The sequence below is a fragment of the Ciona intestinalis genome, unplaced genomic scaffold (genome assembly GCF_000224145.3).
Source record: "Ciona intestinalis unplaced genomic scaffold, KH HT001041.1, whole genome shotgun sequence".
In the NCBI taxonomy this organism is placed as follows: Eukaryota; Metazoa; Chordata; class Ascidiacea; order Phlebobranchia; family Cionidae; genus Ciona; species Ciona intestinalis.
In genome coordinates, this window is record NW_004191362.1 from 76,564 (window position 1) to 99,653 (window position 23,090).

The window sequence follows — 23,090 nt, forward strand, 5'->3', positions numbered from 1 at the left end:
CATATACCTCATGCCTGCTTACGAGTTACCACGTATGTAACTTATTTATCCTCGCATGGCGGGGCAACGACAGTTGTTATAACACGGGTGTTCTGTTTCATACACCGCGTGCTCGCTTACGAGTCACCACGTGAGCAACTTTACTTTCACTTACTTTCAACACAACCCCTTCAGGTCCATCACCCACAACCACTTTACCACCACCATGAACAATTATATTCTTAAACACAATCAATGTTTCTTCAGTTTTGTTTCTAACATAATCAATTGAATGGTTGATGCTCAGATTTGCATTTGGCCTGAAGAAAAAAAAAATAGATGATTTTAGGGACAACACATCCTGTTTAAACAAGAGATGACGATGCCAAATTGGCAAAAAATATATCTCTTATATTATACAACTTGTTGGATTTGACTTTTGTCTGCTCTGTATTTTCAGAGCACTTGATCCTATAAGAATATCTAGAAGATTCGCAAATATAAATTAAGAAGCAAAAGTAAAAATGATTAAAAAGAATTTAAAAAAATTAAAAATATTTGACTTGATCTTACATGAGGTACAAAACTCCACCATGACCAACTTCAAGGGTATGAGCTCCATCCAATGTTCCACCAATAGCAACATGAACTTTGTTGATATACAAAGTACCCGCACTTGTCATGTGAGCATTCTCATAAACCTCAACCCCAAACTTTAACTCAGGGGAAGTGGATGGGAGGGATAGGTCAAGGCTCTGTGGGTGGGTTGGGAAATAGTGTGGATATTTTAGAAAAGTTGACAGATGTGGTCAATATTAAAATACATTACCATCTCTAATTTCAGTGATAATTTTCAGAAATAACAGAGATAACACCTAGACATGTATTGTACAATAAATATGCTGAGTTTACACAATATTATTTTAAGAAATTAAATTTTAAATATTTTAGAAAAGTTGATGTTATGTTAGCAGGATCAAGCAATGTTAGCAGCATCAAGCTTCAATCATATCCTCAAGTTCCAAGCCTAACACCCCAACCACTAAGCCAGAGACATCTTTCACCTGATAATGCCCAAGATGCAGCACACCAGTTCTATCCCCTTCACTTCTAGCAATCTCCATAGACATGTTTTGTGTGGTTGGGAATAAAGCAAGTGTGGCGTGCCCATTCATTGTAAGAGAAACAAGCTTAACATTCTCTATATCTTCAGCACCATTGTCATCCATTATAAAGGTCCTGGATGTAAAATTAAATATTTAAAAAAAATTAAACTGTTAATAAGGCCGAAAAAAAGTTAAAGGAAAATCGTTTCTTTCTTTCGCATTTTCTTTCGCAGCTGCGTAGTACAATTCAGTTAAACACGGTATGGACAAAAAAGAAAATGAATTTTAAAAACTAAACAGACATACCTGAAAGAAGTTACAGATAACTAAGAAAGTACCATTTTATAAATTAAAACAAATAATCCATTAAACAAACCTTCCGCCCTCATATCCTTGTGAACCATGGTCTAATAAGTCAACAAAGTTGATATATCGGTGTCTGGATCGTGGGTTGGCTCCATTATCAACTGTCAGGGTGTCTTCATAATAGTTTTGTGAAGAAGTCATTGTAAAGTTACCACTTTCTTCTACTTGCTTTCGCCACAACATTGTGCCTGTGAGAAAAAAAATAACATTGATTTTATGTTTACAACTTTAGGTCGTACACTATGTTCTAAAATTGTCAGCTTTACAACATAGAAATTATTTGCTGTTTAAAGAGACAGTCGTTAAAAAATACTACAGGTAACCACAGTGTAGTGTAAATTATTTTATAAGGAGTTGTATTTACAAATTAAGATGTAAATGGAAGAAATGCCTATGTAAAGTCACAGTTACCTGCACCACCACTTTCAAATGTTCCTTTACCACCTTGAGCAAAAGATTTCCCAACAAATGTGGAATTTTTGAACCAAGTAGCAATCCTTCCACCGCCACCACCTCCAGCTCCTGTACCACCATTTGATACCAATGTCCCACTGCCTGTGGGTGAATGAAAGAAAAATAAATAAATAAGTTGTTTAGTATTGCTTGCCGAGCAACGTTAAAATCAAAGCACTAATTGAACCACATCTTTAAATAGTCTGTGGGTGAATGAAGATTGTTGTGGTTGAATGATCGAGTTATGTACTATGGCTTGGTGAACAAAAGGAGATATAACAGGGGGCTCACATGTTGCCCACTTGAATTCGTCTGCCACTCACAATGTGTTACAGCTTGATATAAAAGGGGGAGCCTACACTTTATAAATTTATTTCTGTATGAATAGTTTAGCTTGGAAGATATTAATTTGGAATTGATGATAATTTGAATATGTTAACATAACGCTCATTTTAAATCTGGTTCAAAACATTACAGAAATAGATGAACATCTATATTATGGGAGAGACATTGTTTTATTATGGCTCAAAAATGGATTTTATTTAGACAGATAAGAATAAGTCTAACCTTTGAATGCGTTGCACTTAATGAGAATACTTCCACCAGAGCCACCACCACCACCAGCTGTGCTATCCCTTACATTTCCATTAGCACCCGAGACATCAATTATTCCGTCTACTTCCACATACCCAGTTGCAGATATACAAACTGCACCACCACCTCTGCCACCTTTATATTGCTGGCCAGAGTTACCACCACCGTGGCCAAGATGACATGGGCTGTACATGGATCCGAATGCTGGGCCAACTGTGCCCTGGATATTGGTAATGTTAAACAAATTGAAGATGATAGTTAAATAGGGTTTTTAGAAACAAAGTTTTTATATTTTACTTAGTTTTATTGATTACCAAAATACATTATATATATTATGCATTATAAACCCTGATCTGTACCAAAAGCCAACTTAAACAAAAATTGAGGCACCACAAAACTATCACCACAACTTGAGGGTCTGCAGTTGAACGGTTTAGATAAATGAAAGTTTTGAACCTACTTGATCTCTCCCTTCACCACCACTGCCACCGTGTCCAGCACCTGATGCTCCGCCATCAATAGAATTGACACCGCCTGCTACATTATCATCACCCAACCCAACTGCTGTTATGAGAGCTGATGTGTCAATGTTAACATTGGTGACCGCCTGTATATCCAACCATGGAACCCTCATCTGTGAGCCAGGGTGAAGTTTCAGATCCTCTGTCATGTTTAGTGTCAAGGATGGAAGAGCGTTTGGTGGAACTTGGTTGTTTTCATAACCAGCTTCTAATTTGCCATCTGTAAGTAATATAGAAGAGACAATTAATAAATGTTCACAAAGGTGGAGTAAATAAAGATACCAAGTATTAAGTTTTTTTTGTTTGTTTAAGCACAGTAGTGAATATTAAATAATGAAAACAACAAAGAAAGGGGAAAAATTAGCAACAAAATAACAGTCCTTGAAAAGAACATAATTTATATCCTAAATTACATTAGGATTAAACTTGAAATAAAGTGCATAAGACATAAAAATTGATATAAAAATTACCAGTAAGATAGGGCGAGAAACCAGTATTTCATTAATAAATCAAACAGTATAATAAAACAAAACAGTAGAAATTATAACGAAATATATCTTTGAAACAAACAAGAAGACCTATTTCTTAGTTATATATAAGTTACCAGTTAATATATGAAGGGAAGCCATCTCGAAATGTCGATCAAGTAATTGATTATCATCGCTTGGTGCCACTCTACCACCATCGTGGATATGAACAACAACATTTTCACCGATTGTTAATTTATCAAGGTTGGTAATCAAACCAGATACATGAATGTCCTGGAAACAGAGAAATGGCATTTTGATAAAATTTAAATGTTCTAACATAAGTGTTCTATTTGCGCACCATATGGTGGCTTCATACACCTTGTGCCTGCTTGGAGAGTATGCAAATTTGTAGGTAGATTTTGCCCTGTGCTGCATGGTTGAATAAGTGTCTTTTGTTTATTATTTTCACTACAATGCTTACTTGTGATACCAATTATAAATGCAGGAAAGTTATTGGACTAAGATATTTTGGTGCATTATGTATTACCTTTTCAAAATTTAACCCTACATTTAAAAATGTCAAATTGGCATCTAACCTTGTACGCCAGCTTGCTGAAATAAACTGAAGTGGGAAGAGATATCTTGGTTTGTGGATAAACCCGTAGTGCGGATGGGAATGGTGACATAGTATCTTCACCAAACGACATTTGTACTTCTGGTGTAAGGTGGATGAAACCGGTTTGATCTCCTTTTAGTTGGTTGATGTTCAATCTAATCTCATCTTCCTCATCTCCAGCCTGAATTAAAATAATGTTTTTATTTAAATGCCATGAAATAAACTCTGTCTTCAATCACCCACTCATAAGAGTGCCCTGGGTTGGAGCGAGTACCTTGGTAAAGAATACGTATGTTTAAATTTATTAAAAAATAACGATTTAAAAACTTTATACAACACATTCCATAAGTCACTATAAAATATTAAAGGTTTTGCTTAACCATTTTAATGGCAAGCAATTTGATAAGCTGAGGTTTACATAACTACAATCAAAAGGATAAAGAATATTAAGTTTATAACTAAACAAAAAAATCTGTTTTACCTTTTCGAAAATAATATGAGCAGATCCCTTAATATCAAGATGGTAAATTGTATGTTGGGTAGAAACGTCATTCAATAAGACATAAGTTCGTCCACTGTCATGCTCTGCTCGAGTTGTTTCTGTTTGTGAAAAATTATAGGTTTTAGTGTTACATGATTGGCCATTTGTGCACATATACGTTAATGGATCTTCTCCACTTATAGGTTACCAAGTATGAAAATTTGTTGGTGAGTTTTTTGCATGACTGACAACTATTAGTGGTCATTGTTTATTGTTTTTCCCAATGACACATTCGCCTATAATAGTAGCAGCATAGAAGAAAAATATTAAATATTAAAAAACAACATTTTGGTGCAGATGATTAATGCAAACATATTTTTAACAGATTCTTTACCAGGTATATATGGTGAATAAGGTTGTAGTCCATCATTATCCACTGTGAGTGATGTGTTGGTGGAATTCACTTGAACAAACACAGTTCCAGCACCACCTACTTCACTTGTACTACGTCCACCAAATGCTTTTAGTTTACCATTGAACATATCATGTGTGTCGATGTGTAAAGCTATTCTTCCACCGCCTCCACCACCACCAGCAACCTGTGGAGTATATCAATGTTATATTTATAACTTATATATCAATGTTGCATGGTTTCTTCGGGTGTTCTGTTTCATACAGATAACGCACAAGTAACCGCATGTAACCTTGTGGGTGATTAATTGTTGTAACAAATACCCACTATTATAGCGTTGATAATGTTCTGATCAACTTAGGACAGAAACGGGTGAAAAAAACTATAAAGCCTGGTTTACAAAAATTTTAATTATAAATTTAAAAAGTTAGTATAATAAAAACTACTTACCATTTCATAAAGTGTATGTTGATGATAATGGTTTGGTACACACAAGTAATTCCTCCAGTAAGTTCCAGCACCACATCTAGTGCAACGTCTGTATGCGTCACATCTGCTGCAATGTCGTACACAAGACCCTGCGCCACCATCAGCTTCTACTTGCCCACTTCCTATATTGGCACAGAAAAATATATAAACAAAAATTGTAATTTTCCACCACCGATTTTTTAAACTTATTTATCTTCATATGACAGGGCAATGACAGTCGTTATAACATGGGTGTTTAGTTATATACAACCAGTGTCTGTGAGGTAACTTGTATGTAACTTTATGAGGAGTTTTCAGTCAGGACTGTCAATTTGGACAACTCATTAGTTAGAGCAATTATAACATGCATCTATGATGGTAAGCATTGAGCTTGGAGATAATATAAAAATAATATAAATTGATAAATCTGTGATAAATAACTACTGTTGGCATATGTGTCCCTGAGCACTCAATTGTAATTTCTCCAACACAGTGGTCACTAATGCAATTGAAGAAAATATATCAATATACCAAAAGTTACCTGATAGTTGGTTAGCTTTGATAAGAATACTTCCACCACTCGCGCCAGCATTTCCAGCAACATTAGCAGTTTCACCATTAGCTTTGATCATACCGTCCAATACAAAATCACCATGCGATGTAATGTGAATAACACCACCACCCAATATTTCCTAAATTTCAAACAATTTAAAATATTTTGCAACCAGCCATAATAGAAATAAAAAAAAACTATAATTGTGACAAAAACTGTATTTTAAACAGTCAAGTTAAAATATTATTTCAAAATTGTCTATTTTTTTAGGAAAAACTTAGTTTATAAATAAAATGATAAAAACTATGTTTATAAAAATGAAACTTACCTCCCCTGAGCCAGCACCTCCAGATCCAAAATGAGTTGGGTTTTTATAATCTCCATAAGCGGCGCCACTTCCACTTATATCATACTCTGTAGGATAAGAGATACTTGATCCACTTCTTCCTCCCCTACCTCCATGGGATCCTCCAGGAACAGAGTTGCGGACTTTGGTGCGGTCCGCTGCAGCTCCCGGACCCTCATTTTGAAGATGGCCGCCACGGGATGCGTCCACTTGACCATTCGCGTCAATTTCAATGTGGGAGGCTGTGTGAAGGATGATAACATTACATGGGTTCGACGTTATCATTAGTTGTTTATTTTGGCAGTCATTACAACCTGGGTGTTTCATACACCTCGGGCCCGGGTAAAAAAACATATACCTACTTTTATAGTCATAAAAGGGATGTGTTGGTTGTAAATTTAACACTCAATGGAAACAAATGTAACAATAACAGTTTATTATACCTTCAATGTTCAAGTAACTGCACCAAATTCTCGCATTAGCTTGAACAGTAATATGATCTGATAGAGATATGTTAACCATGTTCAAACTTTCAATCCTCTTATCTGATTCGCATTTCAGTTCACCACCACTTGCAATGTTAATGGCTTCCAGGTTTAATAAGCCATCTTGGTTTGAATTGATGTTTGCCTGGAAAATGATAAAGTCACTATTGATAAGTTATCATCGTAATTAATTCGTATTGCATCTAAGTGATAACCTTCCCAATTAAGATGGTAACCCTCCCTAATTATGCTATGACGATTTTACTTGTTTATGTGTTTAATGGTTTGGTCATTCCTAAAATGTTGTTCTGGTATGAATGTTCCAAATACATTGGCAACCTGGACGTTGTATAGTTTTCTTGTCATGCAAATTAACATTAAAGTTTAAATTGAAACTCTCAAGTTAAAAAATTACAGACGAATTACAAAACATAGTAAAAACTAAAACTTACCTTATGAGTGACGTATACAGAAGCATCATGAGATATATTCAGACGTTGTAGACTAGTCACACTACCGCCATCCAATCTCATTGATACACCAACCAGTTTGGTTTGTCTGGGTAAGATCAATTCACCGCCCTGTGGTATAAGAGAGTTTAAATACAAATGTTAATAGTCTGCTTGGTTTATTGTAATATCACAAGCTACTTTATTGGGTAAACAAATAAACTATTTCAACTAAACGAGGTAATGGATAAATTATTGATAAATACTTGGTAACCTTTATCTCTATAAAGCATTTACCAAACTTAAAACATTTATGATACAGAATAAATAGCGAATCAACATAGGTAAAACACACAAGTATAAAAAAGAATTATTTGGTAAAAATATGGTCTTTAAACCCAACATAAAGTAAACCCAAATTGGGGTGCAACGAATTATTTTGAAGAAATTACTTTGTAATGGGATCAATAGTTTGTAGAGCAAAAAACTTCTCAAATAAAATAAAAAGATACTCACCCTACGAATTACTGTGTTAAGTGGAAGAGTTACTGGACCATTGTATGCAGAATCTAAATCTAATACATGGTTCGAAAGCGAATACAATGTTGCAGTTCCATCACCTAATAATATGAAAACAAACTTCAAAAACACTGTATACTGTAAAACTTAGGAATTTAACTTTTATATAATAATGCACCAGTTGGTTTAGCATCAGTGTTTCGTACACTTTGTATCTTCTGACGAGCCACCTATGTAACTTTGTTGGGCACTGAGTAGGCATATATATCCTTTTCTTTGTTATTTGTAAATTTGTAGATGAATGTTTTTCAGTTTTTTTCTATATGACTGACAATATACCAGTAACTCCACTGGAACAGCAATAAACACTAAGTGTTTTGTGTAAACTTATAAATTATCATTACCTTGTACATCATTGCACTCAATTATTCGCTTATGAGCCAGAGGTAGAGCAACAGGTTGACTTGAATTATCCACAGGAAGTATTTCAATATGGGCATGCCCACCAAAATATGCATGTGTGAATGTTGCTTCATTGGCATAGCCTTCATACAGTGTTGTCCATGGTACAGTAACCCATGTTCGAACATGCTGTGCACAATATATTGTTAATGTTTTAATTTTTCACTTATTATTATTTGTGTAATCTGCATCTAATGGCTTTAAACTGATCATGGATATGTTACCAAGTATGCCCAACCAAACACATGCTTACAATGGAATAACAGAATAGTAGCAGCCTCAAACTAAAACAATAGAATAACACAGTGGTAGCACATCCAAGAAAATGTTTTTTTTATAATACACTAAACAATCACCTCTGGCCTTCCAGTTCTCCAATGCTTTGATTCCCTGTTTGAAATAATCAAGGTCTCTTTATCCTCATCAGTTGTTCCATCACTTGCGTTTGTAGTTTTATCCATATGAGCGAGATGTAAAGTATAAGCTGTACCAGCCCCACCTCGTCCACGACTTGGGTCGTTCCTATGGCCTCCATCACCACCAGCCACAAGCAACTTACCCTGGAAATACACCACAGATTAGAAGGTTAAATATTTGCACAAGGCTAGGTATTTTTTAGCGTGAAAAAATAATTAAAAATATGTGTGTTACACTTGCATTACTAATATTTTACAGATTTTTGCAATATTCTACTTTTGCATGAAAATTATATCCTTGTGCACACAGAAAAAACAAAGCATACTTCTGCTTACCTGGAAGTTTGGATTTTCTGTCATTATAACTGCCATTCTTCCACCACCACCTCCACCACCATAGTTATTGTAACTATCTCTTCCACCTTTACCACCTTGGGCCTGTAGCAATATTATATACTTTATACTGAGAGATATATTTTTATAAATACTCAGTCCAAACATTTTCTATCATTTGGCTGTAAAAGCATAAAAATGAATAACAGAAATGTAATGGGAGAAGCAGCAAAAACAATTATGAAAAAAGCGTGGCTGTGTTTTGTTTTGTTGAATCCAACATATAATGAACTCGCTATGAGTTATTAATATTTAATTCAAACAAAATAATAGTTAAAGGAAAATTGTAAAACCAACACTTACCTCTATGGTCCCATCTCCCTCGAGCCGATATGTATTGATATAAACACTCCCTCCACTGCCACCACCCCCTACATTTGTAGCTGGTGCTCCATTCGCACAGATACTTCCATCCACACGTAACATACCACTCACATCAACACGTAGGATCCCACCACCCAATGCACCGTTACCACCAGCGCTACCAAACTCTATCGGTTCCTTTACTGAACCGTAACCCTGGAAAAATGAAATGAGAAGTTTAAAACACACATTTGCACCATGATGTAATAAAAAATGATGTATTTAGGCCTAAAAAAAGGGAAAGCATGAAGCTAAAGATTCTCTAAAGTAAAAGACAGCAGCTTTTTCAACTGTCCAACATTATTTTGCTGTTTGGTATTTCCAAATGCAATGTCTAACATAGTCCTTCATTGAATGGGTAGAAACTATTCAATATTATATTGTTACCTTTCTCATTGCATCTGATGTTAGATCTGAACCACCAGAACCTCCATGAGCACCCCCAGTACCAGCACGATCAGCATCACCTTGGTAGTTGGTAAGAAATTGTTTGTTTTTATGTTTCAACTTGAGTTATAACATAGGTGTCATACTGTGCGCTGACTTTATATAGACTTTGTGGCTGCTTACGAGTTCACAAGTGTGCAAACTTATGAAGATTTTTTTTGACTGACAATTTGGACGAGCTATTAGTAACCACTGGATTGGAGAAATTAACGTTAACTGTCTTACCCAAGGACACGTACACACATTCAAATTAGCTTTAAACCTGGTATCCTTAACTTAGGTTTATAACCACTGGGATATGACAGCAATACTAAAGCACTTACACATGGTAATATGACTATTATTTTTCAAACTTTCTTACCAAGTGTATTCCTAGCAACCCCATCCACATTGATTGAACCAAGTGGATCAACTTGTAAAGTATCAACATCAAGGTGAAGGTTGACACTACTAAGTTCAGCTAATCCAAACACCTGATACAGAGTTTAACATGGAAGAATGTAATTCATTTATCCCTGTGGGGGGACAACGACAGTTGCTATAACACAGATGTTATGTTTCAAACACCTTGTTCCTGCTTATGATTTATGACATATCTAACTTTGTTGGTGATTGTTTTTAGGTTTACATGCGATGGAAATACAACTAAACAACAAGTTTCGACCAATATATAATAACATAAATACAGTATATTGAAACTCGTAGGTTTTATTGCCCTAATAAGCTGCAACAACTGACCTCTAGGTATTTCCCACTTAATTTCCGCACATCCAACCCATTCCTTGTATATAGGGAAGCTCCATTACGAACATGCATTGTATGGAATTCCACGGTTGGTGTGTTGGAACCATTAACGTGAATCATTTCATACAACTCTAGGCGACCTACATTATAAAGTGTTAAAAATACATAACATTCAGATAAGAAATTGAGGGAAGCTAGAAGTTGCTTAGACACTATTATTACCTGGTCACAATGTAAGCACTGTAACCAACTGTGGCAGGCCACCATTGATTAATTAAAAAAAATTAATATGTAATATTATAAAAATATTAAAGATTCCATACCTTTATCAGTTACAGTAATATTTTGAGCATCCAGTAATACACCTTCCACTCTTACAGTAACTCCCTCAACCTTGAGTTCTCCCTTTAATTCAGCAACACCCCTTCTATAAATATCTGTGTTGCTTGGTAGCAATGACTCCACAGCATGGAAGTACTGGTAAGGTCCAATGATGAGACGACCGCTTCTATCTCCACTCAAGGCTCCAACTCGTATGTTCAAACTGTCGCTGTGAATGGAGGATGTTTGAAACAATACTAGCCAAGATGTGTTGTCGCTAAGAAATGTGCTTGATACGTGCATAAGGGTAGGTTTCAGATAGTGAAAAGAACCACTATTTAAATTGATAAAGACTTTTTCAAATTATACCAAGAATCGACCTTCAATAGTTTATAAAAAATCTTTTTTTTTTCAAACATATGCATTTCATACAGATTGTTTATAGCTTTTAAACAGAAATTGTTAAAAACATTCAAGTCTTACGTTGAATTTTGTCCAACAAAAGCCAGAGTTGCACCGCCATACGTGTGTATCTCATCCAACACAAACTCAGGATTGCTTGAGCTTACTGGGTTTAACCAAGTGACTGCAGTTGCCTGAAATATATCCGTATGGATTACTGAGTGGTTTGCATTTTATCCTGATTTACGATTAACTTAGAGATAAAAACGGGTTTCACATGCACACCAAATGGGGCAGCTTTATAAAACTCAGGCTAGTATGTCAGTATATAGCTTACTAGCTTAGTGGGTTTTTGGTTTTATATTTAGGTCCACATTTGGACAACCCTTTGGTGACCACTGGGTTGTAGGAATGACTATTAAGTGTCTAACCAAATAACACAGAACATTTCAACTGTAGAAGCATCAGGCATTGAACCAGGTATCCTGCAGTTACAATGAAAGCACTCTAACCACTGTGGTATGGTCTCACTATTATTAATAACATTAACATATACCCTAAATACCTGAGCAACATTGGCATAGTAGTTGGTGAGGTTCGAGGTTGGATTCAACCCCATTCTACCAAGGTTGTTGATATACAATGTCCTGTTTGTGGTAGGTTGGCTAACATTGGAGTCATGGAGGACTCTCCCTTCCACAGTTGCAGCATCAATCAAGATAACATCCGATGTGGTTGGAAGTTTATGAAGGTAAACGGTACCTGCACCTCCAACCTCATAACCCAATCCACCAACTGCCATGTATTGGCCTGTAGAAGAAACATGATTTTATGTTAAGTTTGGGCGAGATGGGATACCGTTATCACATAAAATCCCACTTTCCTAATCTTGTTTTACCAATTAACAATGCTGTTTTAAAGTCTTGAGGATACCGTCTTTCTTTAAAGAATCTTTGTTTTCTACCAATTCAGTTTAAAAAATGAAAACATGAACACATTACTTGATTTAAGAGTTTAATTTTATCACTTTTAGTTTCAACAAATAGTTTAACTTACCAAGATAATGGTTGTGCACGTAATATATTGCCACCCTTCCACCAGAACCACCACCACCATTACTATAACCATCTCCACCAGAAGATTCTATGTTTCCATCTCCTTCCAAATCCTTTGTATATATTTGTATGCTACCACCACTGCCACCACCAGCACGCACAGATCGCCATGATCCACCTGAAGATAATCAATGTTTATTTAGCTTCACATAGCAGATAGTTTAAAGTGCTTAATTTAATTGTATTTCTTTAACCTTGTGACAGGGCAGCTCAAAATTCTTACACAGGTGATTTATTACGTCCCATACGTGACCAACCTGCTACCATGTATGTAACTGTGACAGAGAATTCCTAACTTTTTACTGTATAGAAAATTAGACAACCCATAAGGAACTGATGTGTTAAAGTAATTGCTAATAAGTGTCTTGCTGAAAGACACACACACTTTTACCAGGGACTGGTCCCACTGTTTTGCGGAAAAGGCGTACGTAAGTGGTCTAGGTATTGGGGCAATGGGCCTATAGAATATAATAAAAACAGTTGCCTCACCAGATGCTGTAATTGATCCATCAACCTTCAAGTAATCAGTGACGTTTATAAAGAGCCGACCTCCCCCTTTTCCACCAGCATAAGGGAACACAGATCTTCCACCATCCCTTCCAAACTCAACAGCAGATACATAGGAACCATATGGAACACCAGATGATGTTTGACCAGCACCTCGTCCACCAGTAGCACCATGGCTACCACCAGAACAACCACTCACACTGTCTCTCCCAGTTCCTTCATCTAAAAGAGATATTACATGTTTTACACTGGTTTTTGTAAAACTTACAAAATCTATATCAGCTAAAAGGTAACAAACTTGATTTTTAATCTATATAAATACACGGGAGGACCTGGAGCAGTAATTTAGGACAGAGTTGGTCCAATAATGCAAAGACGTAGGAAAAAATAACTTTTTGTATTTACCTGAATTTAGATCGTCAGGTCTTCCATGGGAAACTGACAATACTGAAGCAGAATGCAACGTCATGTTTATGAATTCCAATCTCAGGTCATTAGATGTAATGGTAGCCCCACTTCTCATGTTTAATATATCTCCACGTAAAGTTGTAACATATTGTCCTCTTGTACGAACATCCAAGTTGGCGAATGTTTTCATGGTTATGTTCTTCATCACCATGGTAGAAGATGAATGCTGATGTTCCAGGACAACATTACAATGTGATCCAATGGTGAGAGAATCAATGTCACCCAGTTTTCCTGTTTAAAAAAGAATGGAATCCTTAGAGATGTAGTTTGTTTTACTGTTGTATTGTAATCAGTATTTAATCATACTCACATGGGGCAAAAGGTAAATGTTTGTGAGTGTTTTAACTGCATATTATATGAAGCTAGTTTCTTACATCTTTTGACCACTTACAAGTTATCGCATACACAGCTTTGTGGTTGCCTTTTTTATGTGGTTTGCCAATTTGGGCAACTTATTAGTGACCAGATAGTTGGAGCAATAAACATCAATTGTCTTGCCCGGAAACACCTGGCCACAATGACAGCAGTATCAAGCTTATAACCCGGTATCTTTTAGTTATCATTGGTATGGTCTAACTATTCTGATACACCCAACAGTAACCCAACAGCATATCTATTTCTTTTTTCTTAAATTAAGTTGTATCAAATGAACTAACTACTGTGCCTATTACAGTTTAAATTTTACGGCCATACCTCTAACAGTAATATCCACTTCCCTACAAGACAGGATATCTCCCAACTCAACTTGTGAATTCTCAAATGCATTAATCGACAATGGTATGACGTGGCCTTTGGTGGAATGGCTTTGGAAAGTCTGTTGTAATGTTTCAAAACTTAGTTATGTATAAAAACTAAATATATAACGACAGTATATATGTATTATGATAGTTTTATTATATTATGTTTGCAATCTACAGTGTTCTATTTTACAATGTCAGTCATAAAAAAATTGCTGAAAAAGTTTTTATAACGAAAAAAATACATTGCCAAAAGAAATGTTTCGCAGACATTTTAGGCCTTATCAAAGTAAAACATGTCCGTACCTGGTTTTGTCGAACCATCATGAGGGATGTTTTATCTCCAAGCATTTCATTTGCCGCCAAACTTCCATTGCCCTCCATGTTTAAAACTGATCCTCCAGATAAAATGAACTGAAGAAAATGATAAAAACAATTATTACATATTGGCGCAACTCAGAATTGTAATACAAGTGTCACATTATGCAGCATATGTGGTGCTTTTATGTTAGCTCAGGATCTGCCTAAATTTTGCGAGATATTTTATTAGTATGACTGAGTTACACCAATAACTGTTAAGTTTTGTTCCAAAAGATAAACAGGTCACAATGGTAGCAGCATTGGTGTTTGAACCAGGTACCTTATACATGATTAGGCACAAAGGTTTTGAGGCTTTGATACTGATAAACATATTTATTTGGCAACACACATAAAAGACATTACTTCAAACCCAGTGGTGTCTAATGGATTGTAGTACCCTGAGTACCAGAGTGGTGAGCAAACTTAGGTTTAAATCTTAAGCCCATTGTCATCAATAAAACACAACAAATCCCACACCTGGTCAAAATGCATGTTCCTTGACCCAAGTATCCATGTAGAGTCAGGTGTTGTTGTGTATAGTTGTTGTTTAACATCAACAGGGTCATCACGTGCCCATAACTCAACTTTGTTCATCGCTGCATTGTTACTTGCGCGGAGCCGTATGAGAACCTGAGATGGGTTATGAGGAAATTATATCAGGGTGTAAAACATGAAAAAAGCTCATAGCCTCAAAGTCCGAGCTGCAAAGTCAAAAACAATGTAAATCTTAAAAGCCTAAGCACACAATTTAAACCTGACAAAATTCAAAGCCATAAACTTATTATTTTGCCATCTTGAAATTGGACCTTATAGTTATATGTATAATGTATGATGTTGGTTTTTAATTATTGTGATCTAAACCAGTTTGTAAAACAATACCTAAAAGTTAAATCTTAAAAATATTTTACCTTGTTAATTTTAGCATTAACAAAATACTCTGCATGGTTATTCTCATGAGCTTGTGTTCCACAATACAATGTATTGACGTATCCATTAGTGATGCTTGTATGTACTCCATCTATGCCAACTTCAATGGAATGTGCAGTGTTTTGTGAGCTGTCAAAAAATAACAAGAAATGAACATTTTTTTTAAAAAACAGGTATCGGAATATCTGACCAAAGATGTATTTTCCATAGAAAATAAAGTCAGTAACTCATTCATGCTACATTGTGGCAGAAAATTACGGTTTTCCATTTGATTTTAATGTGAATTTTCTCCCAATGTTGAGTTGTACAAAAATAAACCATACCCTGTTGAACAATGTGGAAAGACTTTCAAATGGTCGATGTAGATGGGGAAGGGTAGTGTGATTGTTACAAGGACATCAGCTGATCCACTTTTAGCTTGATATCTCACGTTATCTCGACCATTACCATGAACTAGGTTGATCAAACTGAAATAAAACAATGTATTAATTATGATAAGGCCATGCAGTATGGTATAATAATAATACAAAGACAGTTACAGCCACAAACTTCAAACTTGTAACCGTTAAAGAAACAGAGTTGAAGCATAGGTAACCGGGAGCCTAATTTTAAAAAATCGTATTAAACTATAAATCAAAAGAGTGTGTTACTGCATTTAACAATGTTACAAAAATATGTGGCATCTATGTATGACAATCGATGGTTGAAAGAGTTTGCATTATATTGAGGTAAGTAGGTAAGACTTCTTGGTTATGAGAAAAAATATTGTAACATCCAGTTCATATTGTCAGCTTGATTTATGTGTATATAGTAAACCTTGCATCCTTACCTATGATAACATGTTCTGCAGTATGATCCAGGACAGCAGTAATTATCAGTATTATGTGAACTTGTTACTGTAGCACCGCTGTATAGACTTAATGATCTTGCATTGGTGCCTGAGGTTGAATACGGGCCAGCGAGGTTAATGTTTTTAACTTCTTTTATTCTATGGTTGGAGTTCACGTTGTTACCATTGTCAACCTAGGTGAAAAACAAAGGTATATTATCTCTATATGGTGGGGAAATCAGATTTAACAAGAGTATCCTATTACACACAGTATACTGTGGCTGTATATACCACTTGCATAGGAGGTGTGCAAGTTTTAATACATACTGTTTCTAAATAAAATATCATTGTTGAAATAAAATGACCAATACTGAATGAATAAGTGAATGCCCCCTATTTATCCTTAACAACAGTGGTTATAACATGGGGTTTTTCTTCATACATCTCAACTTACGAGTTACCACGCATGTACTTTTGGAACATTACATATGGAGATTTTTAAAAACTTCTCTATTGCATAACTGACAAAACAAAAACTTTGTTCTGCCTACCGTTAAAGTTTCAATAGTTTCCTGTTCATGCAAATCATTGGATCGTACGAACACCGTACCAGAACCACCTCTCCTAGCAATACCACCAACACCACCATGCACTTCAACACTACCATGGAAGGTATATAGATACTGGCTATCAATGAATATACGACCACCGCCTCCACCACCACCATGTCTTGTGCCTGCAATGATCAACACTTGTTGCTTAATGTAGAATCATAGTTATATATATATTGATTACCACATGCAGTGTTTGTTGTGTATTTGTTTGGCTTGTTGCTTTTTTATTGCAGAAAAACTGAAGTACTCTGCTACATGGCCACGAGTGTTCTGTTTCATAGATCTCGTGCCAGCCTATAAGTTACCACGTATGTAACTTTGTGGGCGATTGTTTTTCTGTATGACTGACAACTCTGACAACCCATTAGTGACCACTAAATTGGAGCATGTGTCCACAATTGTAGCAGTATTAACAACATAAGATTAAAAAAGTAAATGTTTTCATAAGCATGTCCTTATAAATTGACTGTGTGGTACTTCCTTAACTAACTTAAGTAAAATCTAAGCACCTTGTCCCCCATTAGCAGTTATGTTCCCTGCACCATCAACATGGGGTGAATGTATTCTGATGGTTCCACCAGCGCCACCCCCACCATCTGTAGATGCTACGTTACCATCTGCTTTCACATCTCCTTCAATACGAACACCTTGTCTAACTCGTAAGTCAAGCAGGCCTGTAATAGCAAGAAAAGATTAAACATAGGATATACCTATGCAGGATTATAAGTATGCACATTCATACATATTCTTACTAGTGGAGTTACTAATTGAATGTGTGGAAAGTTAAACTGGAGCTGTATAAAACACTTAGCATAACTGGAAACTTTATTTAGTATAGACAAACAATATGTGGATAATGTGACGACAATTTTAATTGATTTTGAAATCTAAAATCAATTAATTGCCTTTTTAGTAACTCATTATTGACCAATGGGTTGGGTAAATATGGGATCTAATATATCCAAAATAAGAATAGGCTCTTCATGTACTTATACATATATGGCTCTTAGATAATGAAAATATGAAGCCAAGATTTTGACAAAAGTAACTTCAACCTACCTCCACCCCTTCCACCACTTGCACCACCACCACTACCAAGTTGTGTTGGATCATCAAACACATCATAAGCGAATGATGATCTCAACCCATAGTTGGGTGGGCTACCTCTACCACCATGCGCACCCCCTGTTCCACCAAGCATGTTCCCATACTTAGAAGCTCCAGCCCCTGGCCCTCTGTTTGCATCAAAGCCACCACCGTTGGCTGATAAAGTGCCTGCAATATAAACATCATCTTATATATCCCCGCATGAGAACACTCAGGTAAAACTAGGGTGCTCTATTTTGCACCAAATGGGGAGTCTTTAAACACCTTGTGCTCACAAAATAATGGACTTTAGCAAGGTTTTTAATCAATTCACATTATTTTTTTGTATCATAGCTTTTATTTTTTAAACTAAGGTATCATGAAGAGTTTTATTATGCAATCACTATGATTTTTTATTATGCAATCACTATGGTTGAACAGAAATACCTAACAATATTAGTCGTATTAATTAGCATATTATTTGGGTATACTAACAGACTGAAAAGCTGTTATGACATTTAAATAATGTTAATACAATTCAGAATGTAATATTCATATCCAAACAACAATATCACAGTCTTACCTCCATGGTCAATTGTAACATTATCTGACACCAGTTGAAAGTTGTCTGTAAGAATAAAACCTCCACGTTTTACAGACACTTGCCCGATATCTAGTTTAATGCTGTGGTCTAATCGATCAGCAGAATACGCGTTAACCTGTAAGTAAAATAAAGTTTAAAACATTGCTGGTTGTTTTGTGGCTAGATCAAAGAAAAAAAAAAAGATTTTGGAACTGTGTTTAGTATATGGCTTTAAATTTCGATTCTATTCTTTGTGGGTGGGGTCCTTGTCAAGTACCTGGGATATAGGCTAGATTTTGCCCAATACCCCAACACCCAGAAAACCTTTCACACTTACAACTGCTACCATAACATATGTAACTTACTGTGCCATCAGCTTTCACCAACAACTCATGAAGTTTAAACCTTGACTCCACGAGTCCAAACGAATCATTGGTTGCTGAATTATTGAGTTGTTCTTCAAACATATGAGGTGTAGATGCGGCATGCGACCACATGGTAACCTCACCCTCACTTTCAACCACCAAGGTACCAGTGTTGTTCAACACACCATTGAGTTCCAACCATACCTCACGCACTGTCATGTGCTTTGGTAATGTTAGTTGGCCATCTCTGTTAAAATATTTGGTCTTATAATATATGTTTTTAACAGTATTGCATAGAAAATAAACAAATGAAACATTTGTACTTGTGTCATTAATGTTTTGATTTACACACCTTGTGCCCACTTACGAGTAACCACGTATGTACTTTGTCTTGACCAAGAACACATATGCACAAAAGAGTTTTATCAAGCATTGAACCAGGTATGTTCTATTCTACTGTATGCTGGTGAGGTTCCGCAGCGTGGCACACCCAGAGAAGCGTGGCAAGCCATGGGTCCATGATTTAGACCAAGATTGGCCCATTACCCCAACACTCAATAAAATTTAACTATGTATATTTAGGCATTGAAACGAGTGCTTAATCACTGTGGTTATACACAGCATTTTTCAAAAATGTTTTTCAAAGGTTTTGAATCTGGAAAAACTTTTATGTCCTCACTGATATAGTTGTGTATTGACTGGTAGATAATCTTGGTCTGCTTCTTCAAAGTTGAAATCTTGTTCAGGTCCAATATATATCACACCACTTCTATCACCAGATAGTTTCCCAACATCAGCATAAATTACATCATCTCCAGACCTGGGGTTTATAATTATTAAGTATAAAAACTTGTATAAATATTAAATCTAAACGAGAAATAGAAAAGTGGTGAACGGTTATTGTAAAATTAAATAAAAGGTAAAAAAGCAGAACTGTTTTACACCAAACAAAATATCCAAAAACATAAAAAATGTATAAAATCTAACGAAAAAAATAAACTGAATATTAAAGTCAAATCAACTTTAAAAAGTAAAATCAAAGAAATCTTACAGTTTAGTGGCAACTTCCGCGTTCCCTGATACTTGGATTTCATCGAGAACGAAGGTGTTTGATGGTGGTGGTAACAACCATGTTATGGCACCAAGTAATGAGATGTCTCCATATCTACATTTACCAATGTATGTTAATGTTAATATTGAAACTCAATATTAGTTAATGCTATTAACCGCTACTCTCCATATCAATATGCATTAATGATGTTATGGGCAGTTAGTAAACAAAATTATTAATGCAAAAAAGTTCTTCCGGTAATTTGTTTGTTTTGTGATGTTTTCAATCGCCAGAAGAAATCTTTCACACACCAAAAACATATTTATCCTGACATGGTATGGCAGCGACAGTCATTATAATACAGGGATGTTCTGTTTCGTACACCTTGTGCCAGCTTATGAGTTACCACGTATGTAATTTTCAAGCTTTTTTTTCCTTTTTTTTTCTTTTTGACTTTATGGATTATATTCATATTTTAAAAAATAAACAATTTACTTCTCCCATACCTTCCATTATGAAGATTAAGTTTCCCACGTTTGTCAGATCCACGTGGATAAAGTTGGTTGCCGTTGTCCACCATTAGCTTCTTCGTCTTGTTTTCTTCTCCCTTTTCAATGTAAACAGTTCCTGCTGCTCCAGTCTCCCAAGCACTGTGGCCTAAAATATAACATAGTTAATATAGTTAAATTTATTTTTTCAATATATAAAAAAATTACAGAATAATTCTGGGCAAACTCAGAGTTATAACACTGGTGTTATATTCAACATGAAATATGGTGGCTTCATACACCTCATGCTAAATAAAGAATCTTAATATTTCTGTCTTTCCAGAATTAATAAAATTTTCACCCAGGATCTTTTTTACCACTAAATTAAGTTGACGCATTGCTTATTATATTATATTATAAACCCACCTCCATATGCTAATAGAGTTCCATTATAATCACTATGTCTGTGGTACAATGCAATCCTCCCACCAGAACCACCTCCACCATACCCAGCACCATTACCTCCACTGCTATCAATGGAACCATAACCATCCATAACATCACAGTTGATCCATAAGCTACCTCCAGATCCACCACCTGAATGTTTGTATGTCTTGTATTGTTTGGTTGATGTTGAATATATGTAACTTATTTATACTAGTGTAATGGGAAAACGACAGTCGTTTTAACTTGGGTGCTGTTTCCCACACCTCTTGCCCGCTTACAAGATACCACGTATGTAACTTTGTAGGTGATTGTTTTTGAGGTCAGACATTGTTTTATTTCACAAAGATACAACTTAATTAGGCAGAAGTTTTATTGTGCACAAAGTGCGACAGAAATAACATAAAAACTTAAACAATTTTTCCAATTAGACCAGATACTCGAGAGAGCACATTTACACCATACCAGTGTAGTCATATTAACTTGCCTGCAGTGTTACTTAGTTTGGTATTGATTCGAGATCCTTTAGCTGAAACCACTCCATCAATATGAACATGGTGGGATTGTATTTTCAACGCACCTCCACCAGAACCTCCCATACCATAAGCATGTGGTAAGTTCCTATAGTAATGTACATATTCTTATTTAAATACTGGCATGGTTATGTACACAGTGGTATGTTTATTTAAATACTGGTATGTTTATGCAAGTGATGGTTACATGTCACTTCAAAGCTCCATAATAAAGGGAAAGCTTAAAGCTGATAATCTGTATCCGTTAATGCCCACCTAAATATTCTATTACCTACACCCCTATATCCTATCAAACCATAGGGGCAACTTTGATATTTTGTTTGCATTTAACTGATGGTCTATTAAACATCCAGCTATTAAATGAACAAAACTTATTCACCCTCGCGTGGAAATGACAGTCTTTATAACATGGGAGCATTTAGTTGGAGCAATTACTGTAATGTGTTTTGCCCATACATGCCCACAACATTGACTCCAACCATATTCTGTAGTCTTTAACTGGCACTCCAACCACTGTGCATCAGGGACATATCCTACTTTAAATATTATTCAAACCTACCACTTACCCAAGGTATCCATCACCAAAGTAATACGTTCCCACCCCTGTGCCATTCCCACCTGCTGCACCAAATGCATCGGGTACATTGAACAAGGTGTTAGGTATCCCCACAACTGATGCACCACGCCCTGTACCACCAGAACCACCATAACCACCTCCACTACCACCCGATGATGATGATTTACCAGTGGAAGCAGTGACTCCATTAGTTGCATTGAATCTTAATATAAAGTCAAAGTTAGTTCATTCACTGTATAAGTTGACTATTTGGTAATAATCACCTATTTAACCTAACACAGTAGCAGTTTTAGGTTTGTGGAAATTAAAAGTGAGTTAGTGGAATATTTAGTGAAGATACTTTATTTATTTTTACTTTGCGGGGAAATGTTTCTTATTTCATACCATATGAAGTGCATGTGTGCCAGTTACGAAATGTGTGACTTTGCCAATGATTATTAGGGGGACACTGATTTTGAACAACCCATTAGTAACCACTAGGTCGGAGCAATTTCTGCTAAGTGTCTTGCCCAAGGACACCTCAAGTTACAACACATGCATTCTAATGAAACATAGCAGCAACCAATCCTTACCCAGCTCCATCCACAGAAATCCTCCCACCAGATTAAACAGCAAGATAATGTTGAGCGTTGATATGTAATCTACCGTGTGTGGTGAAGTGTCCACCCCCATATATTGTAAGGTTGGTCGTTTCAATCGTGTAACCGTCATCTCTCCTGGAACAAAATGTCATATTATAAGAGTTTGCTGAAGTGCATATATTATATACCTTTACAAGTATAGATATATCTAGATTTTTTTTAAGGTATAATGTATAAATGCAAGCATGAAATCATTTTTATTTATCTCTTCTTGTATAGTAGTAAAGAATAATGGTAACAAAGATCACAAAGATTAACACAACGTCCGGCGCCGTGGCTAAGTGGTTAGCACGCCCGCCTGTAACCCAGAGGTAATGGGTTCAAGGCTCGTCGCTGCTACCATTGTGGGCGTATGTGTTCTTGGGTAAGACACTTAACAGCAATTGCTCCAACCCAGTG

The 23,090-nt window shown here is 35.8% G+C and overlaps 1 protein-coding gene across 2 annotated transcripts in view; it reads right to left on the reverse strand.

Moving 5' to 3' along the window:
• LOC100179046 overlaps positions 1 to 22,762 on the reverse strand; it is a 98,398-nt gene extending 75,636 nt beyond the window's left edge. For both annotated transcript variants that reach the window (XM_018816880.2, XM_026839835.1), the window contains exons 1-48: positions 22,623 to 22,762; positions 22,040 to 22,252; positions 21,428 to 21,561; positions 20,923 to 21,093; positions 20,515 to 20,665; positions 20,009 to 20,122; positions 19,637 to 19,777; positions 18,958 to 19,204; positions 18,593 to 18,728; positions 17,983 to 18,198; positions 17,433 to 17,597; positions 16,861 to 17,045; positions 16,310 to 16,503; positions 15,804 to 15,947; positions 15,462 to 15,609; positions 15,031 to 15,183; positions 14,500 to 14,607; positions 14,150 to 14,270; positions 13,394 to 13,687; positions 12,971 to 13,210; positions 12,423 to 12,599; positions 11,932 to 12,176; positions 11,448 to 11,560; positions 10,967 to 11,193; positions 10,638 to 10,783; positions 10,261 to 10,372; positions 9,840 to 9,919; positions 9,393 to 9,608; positions 9,033 to 9,134; positions 8,637 to 8,840; positions 8,223 to 8,409; positions 7,816 to 7,919; positions 7,303 to 7,431; positions 6,809 to 6,995; positions 6,348 to 6,607; positions 6,008 to 6,158; positions 5,449 to 5,609; positions 4,981 to 5,185; positions 4,587 to 4,705; positions 4,086 to 4,286; positions 3,624 to 3,780; positions 2,959 to 3,239; positions 2,472 to 2,718; positions 1,863 to 2,006; positions 1,462 to 1,639; positions 1,044 to 1,218; positions 553 to 734; positions 155 to 299 (exon numbers count right to left, since the gene is read on the reverse strand). In XM_018816880.2, coding sequence (XP_018672425.1) covers positions 155 to 299; positions 553 to 734; positions 1,044 to 1,218; positions 1,462 to 1,639; positions 1,863 to 2,006; positions 2,472 to 2,718; positions 2,959 to 3,239; positions 3,624 to 3,780; positions 4,086 to 4,286; positions 4,587 to 4,705; positions 4,981 to 5,185; positions 5,449 to 5,609; positions 6,008 to 6,158; positions 6,348 to 6,607; positions 6,809 to 6,995; positions 7,303 to 7,431; positions 7,816 to 7,919; positions 8,223 to 8,409; positions 8,637 to 8,840; positions 9,033 to 9,134; positions 9,393 to 9,608; positions 9,840 to 9,919; positions 10,261 to 10,372; positions 10,638 to 10,783; positions 10,967 to 11,193; positions 11,448 to 11,560; positions 11,932 to 12,176; positions 12,423 to 12,599; positions 12,971 to 13,210; positions 13,394 to 13,687; positions 14,150 to 14,270; positions 14,500 to 14,607; positions 15,031 to 15,183; positions 15,462 to 15,609; positions 15,804 to 15,947; positions 16,310 to 16,503; positions 16,861 to 17,045; positions 17,433 to 17,597; positions 17,983 to 18,198; positions 18,593 to 18,728; positions 18,958 to 19,204; positions 19,637 to 19,777; positions 20,009 to 20,122; positions 20,515 to 20,665; positions 20,923 to 21,093; positions 21,428 to 21,539 — 7,875 coding nt within the window. In that variant the 5' untranslated portion in view covers positions 21,540 to 21,561; positions 22,040 to 22,252; positions 22,623 to 22,762. The remainder of the gene's footprint in view (positions 1 to 154; positions 300 to 552; positions 735 to 1,043; positions 1,219 to 1,461; positions 1,640 to 1,862; positions 2,007 to 2,471; positions 2,719 to 2,958; positions 3,240 to 3,623; positions 3,781 to 4,085; positions 4,287 to 4,586; positions 4,706 to 4,980; positions 5,186 to 5,448; positions 5,610 to 6,007; positions 6,159 to 6,347; positions 6,608 to 6,808; positions 6,996 to 7,302; positions 7,432 to 7,815; positions 7,920 to 8,222; positions 8,410 to 8,636; positions 8,841 to 9,032; positions 9,135 to 9,392; positions 9,609 to 9,839; positions 9,920 to 10,260; positions 10,373 to 10,637; positions 10,784 to 10,966; positions 11,194 to 11,447; positions 11,561 to 11,931; positions 12,177 to 12,422; positions 12,600 to 12,970; positions 13,211 to 13,393; positions 13,688 to 14,149; positions 14,271 to 14,499; positions 14,608 to 15,030; positions 15,184 to 15,461; positions 15,610 to 15,803; positions 15,948 to 16,309; positions 16,504 to 16,860; positions 17,046 to 17,432; positions 17,598 to 17,982; positions 18,199 to 18,592; positions 18,729 to 18,957; positions 19,205 to 19,636; positions 19,778 to 20,008; positions 20,123 to 20,514; positions 20,666 to 20,922; positions 21,094 to 21,427; positions 21,562 to 22,039; positions 22,253 to 22,622) is intronic.
• Positions 22,763 to 23,090: the final 328 nt, after the last annotated feature.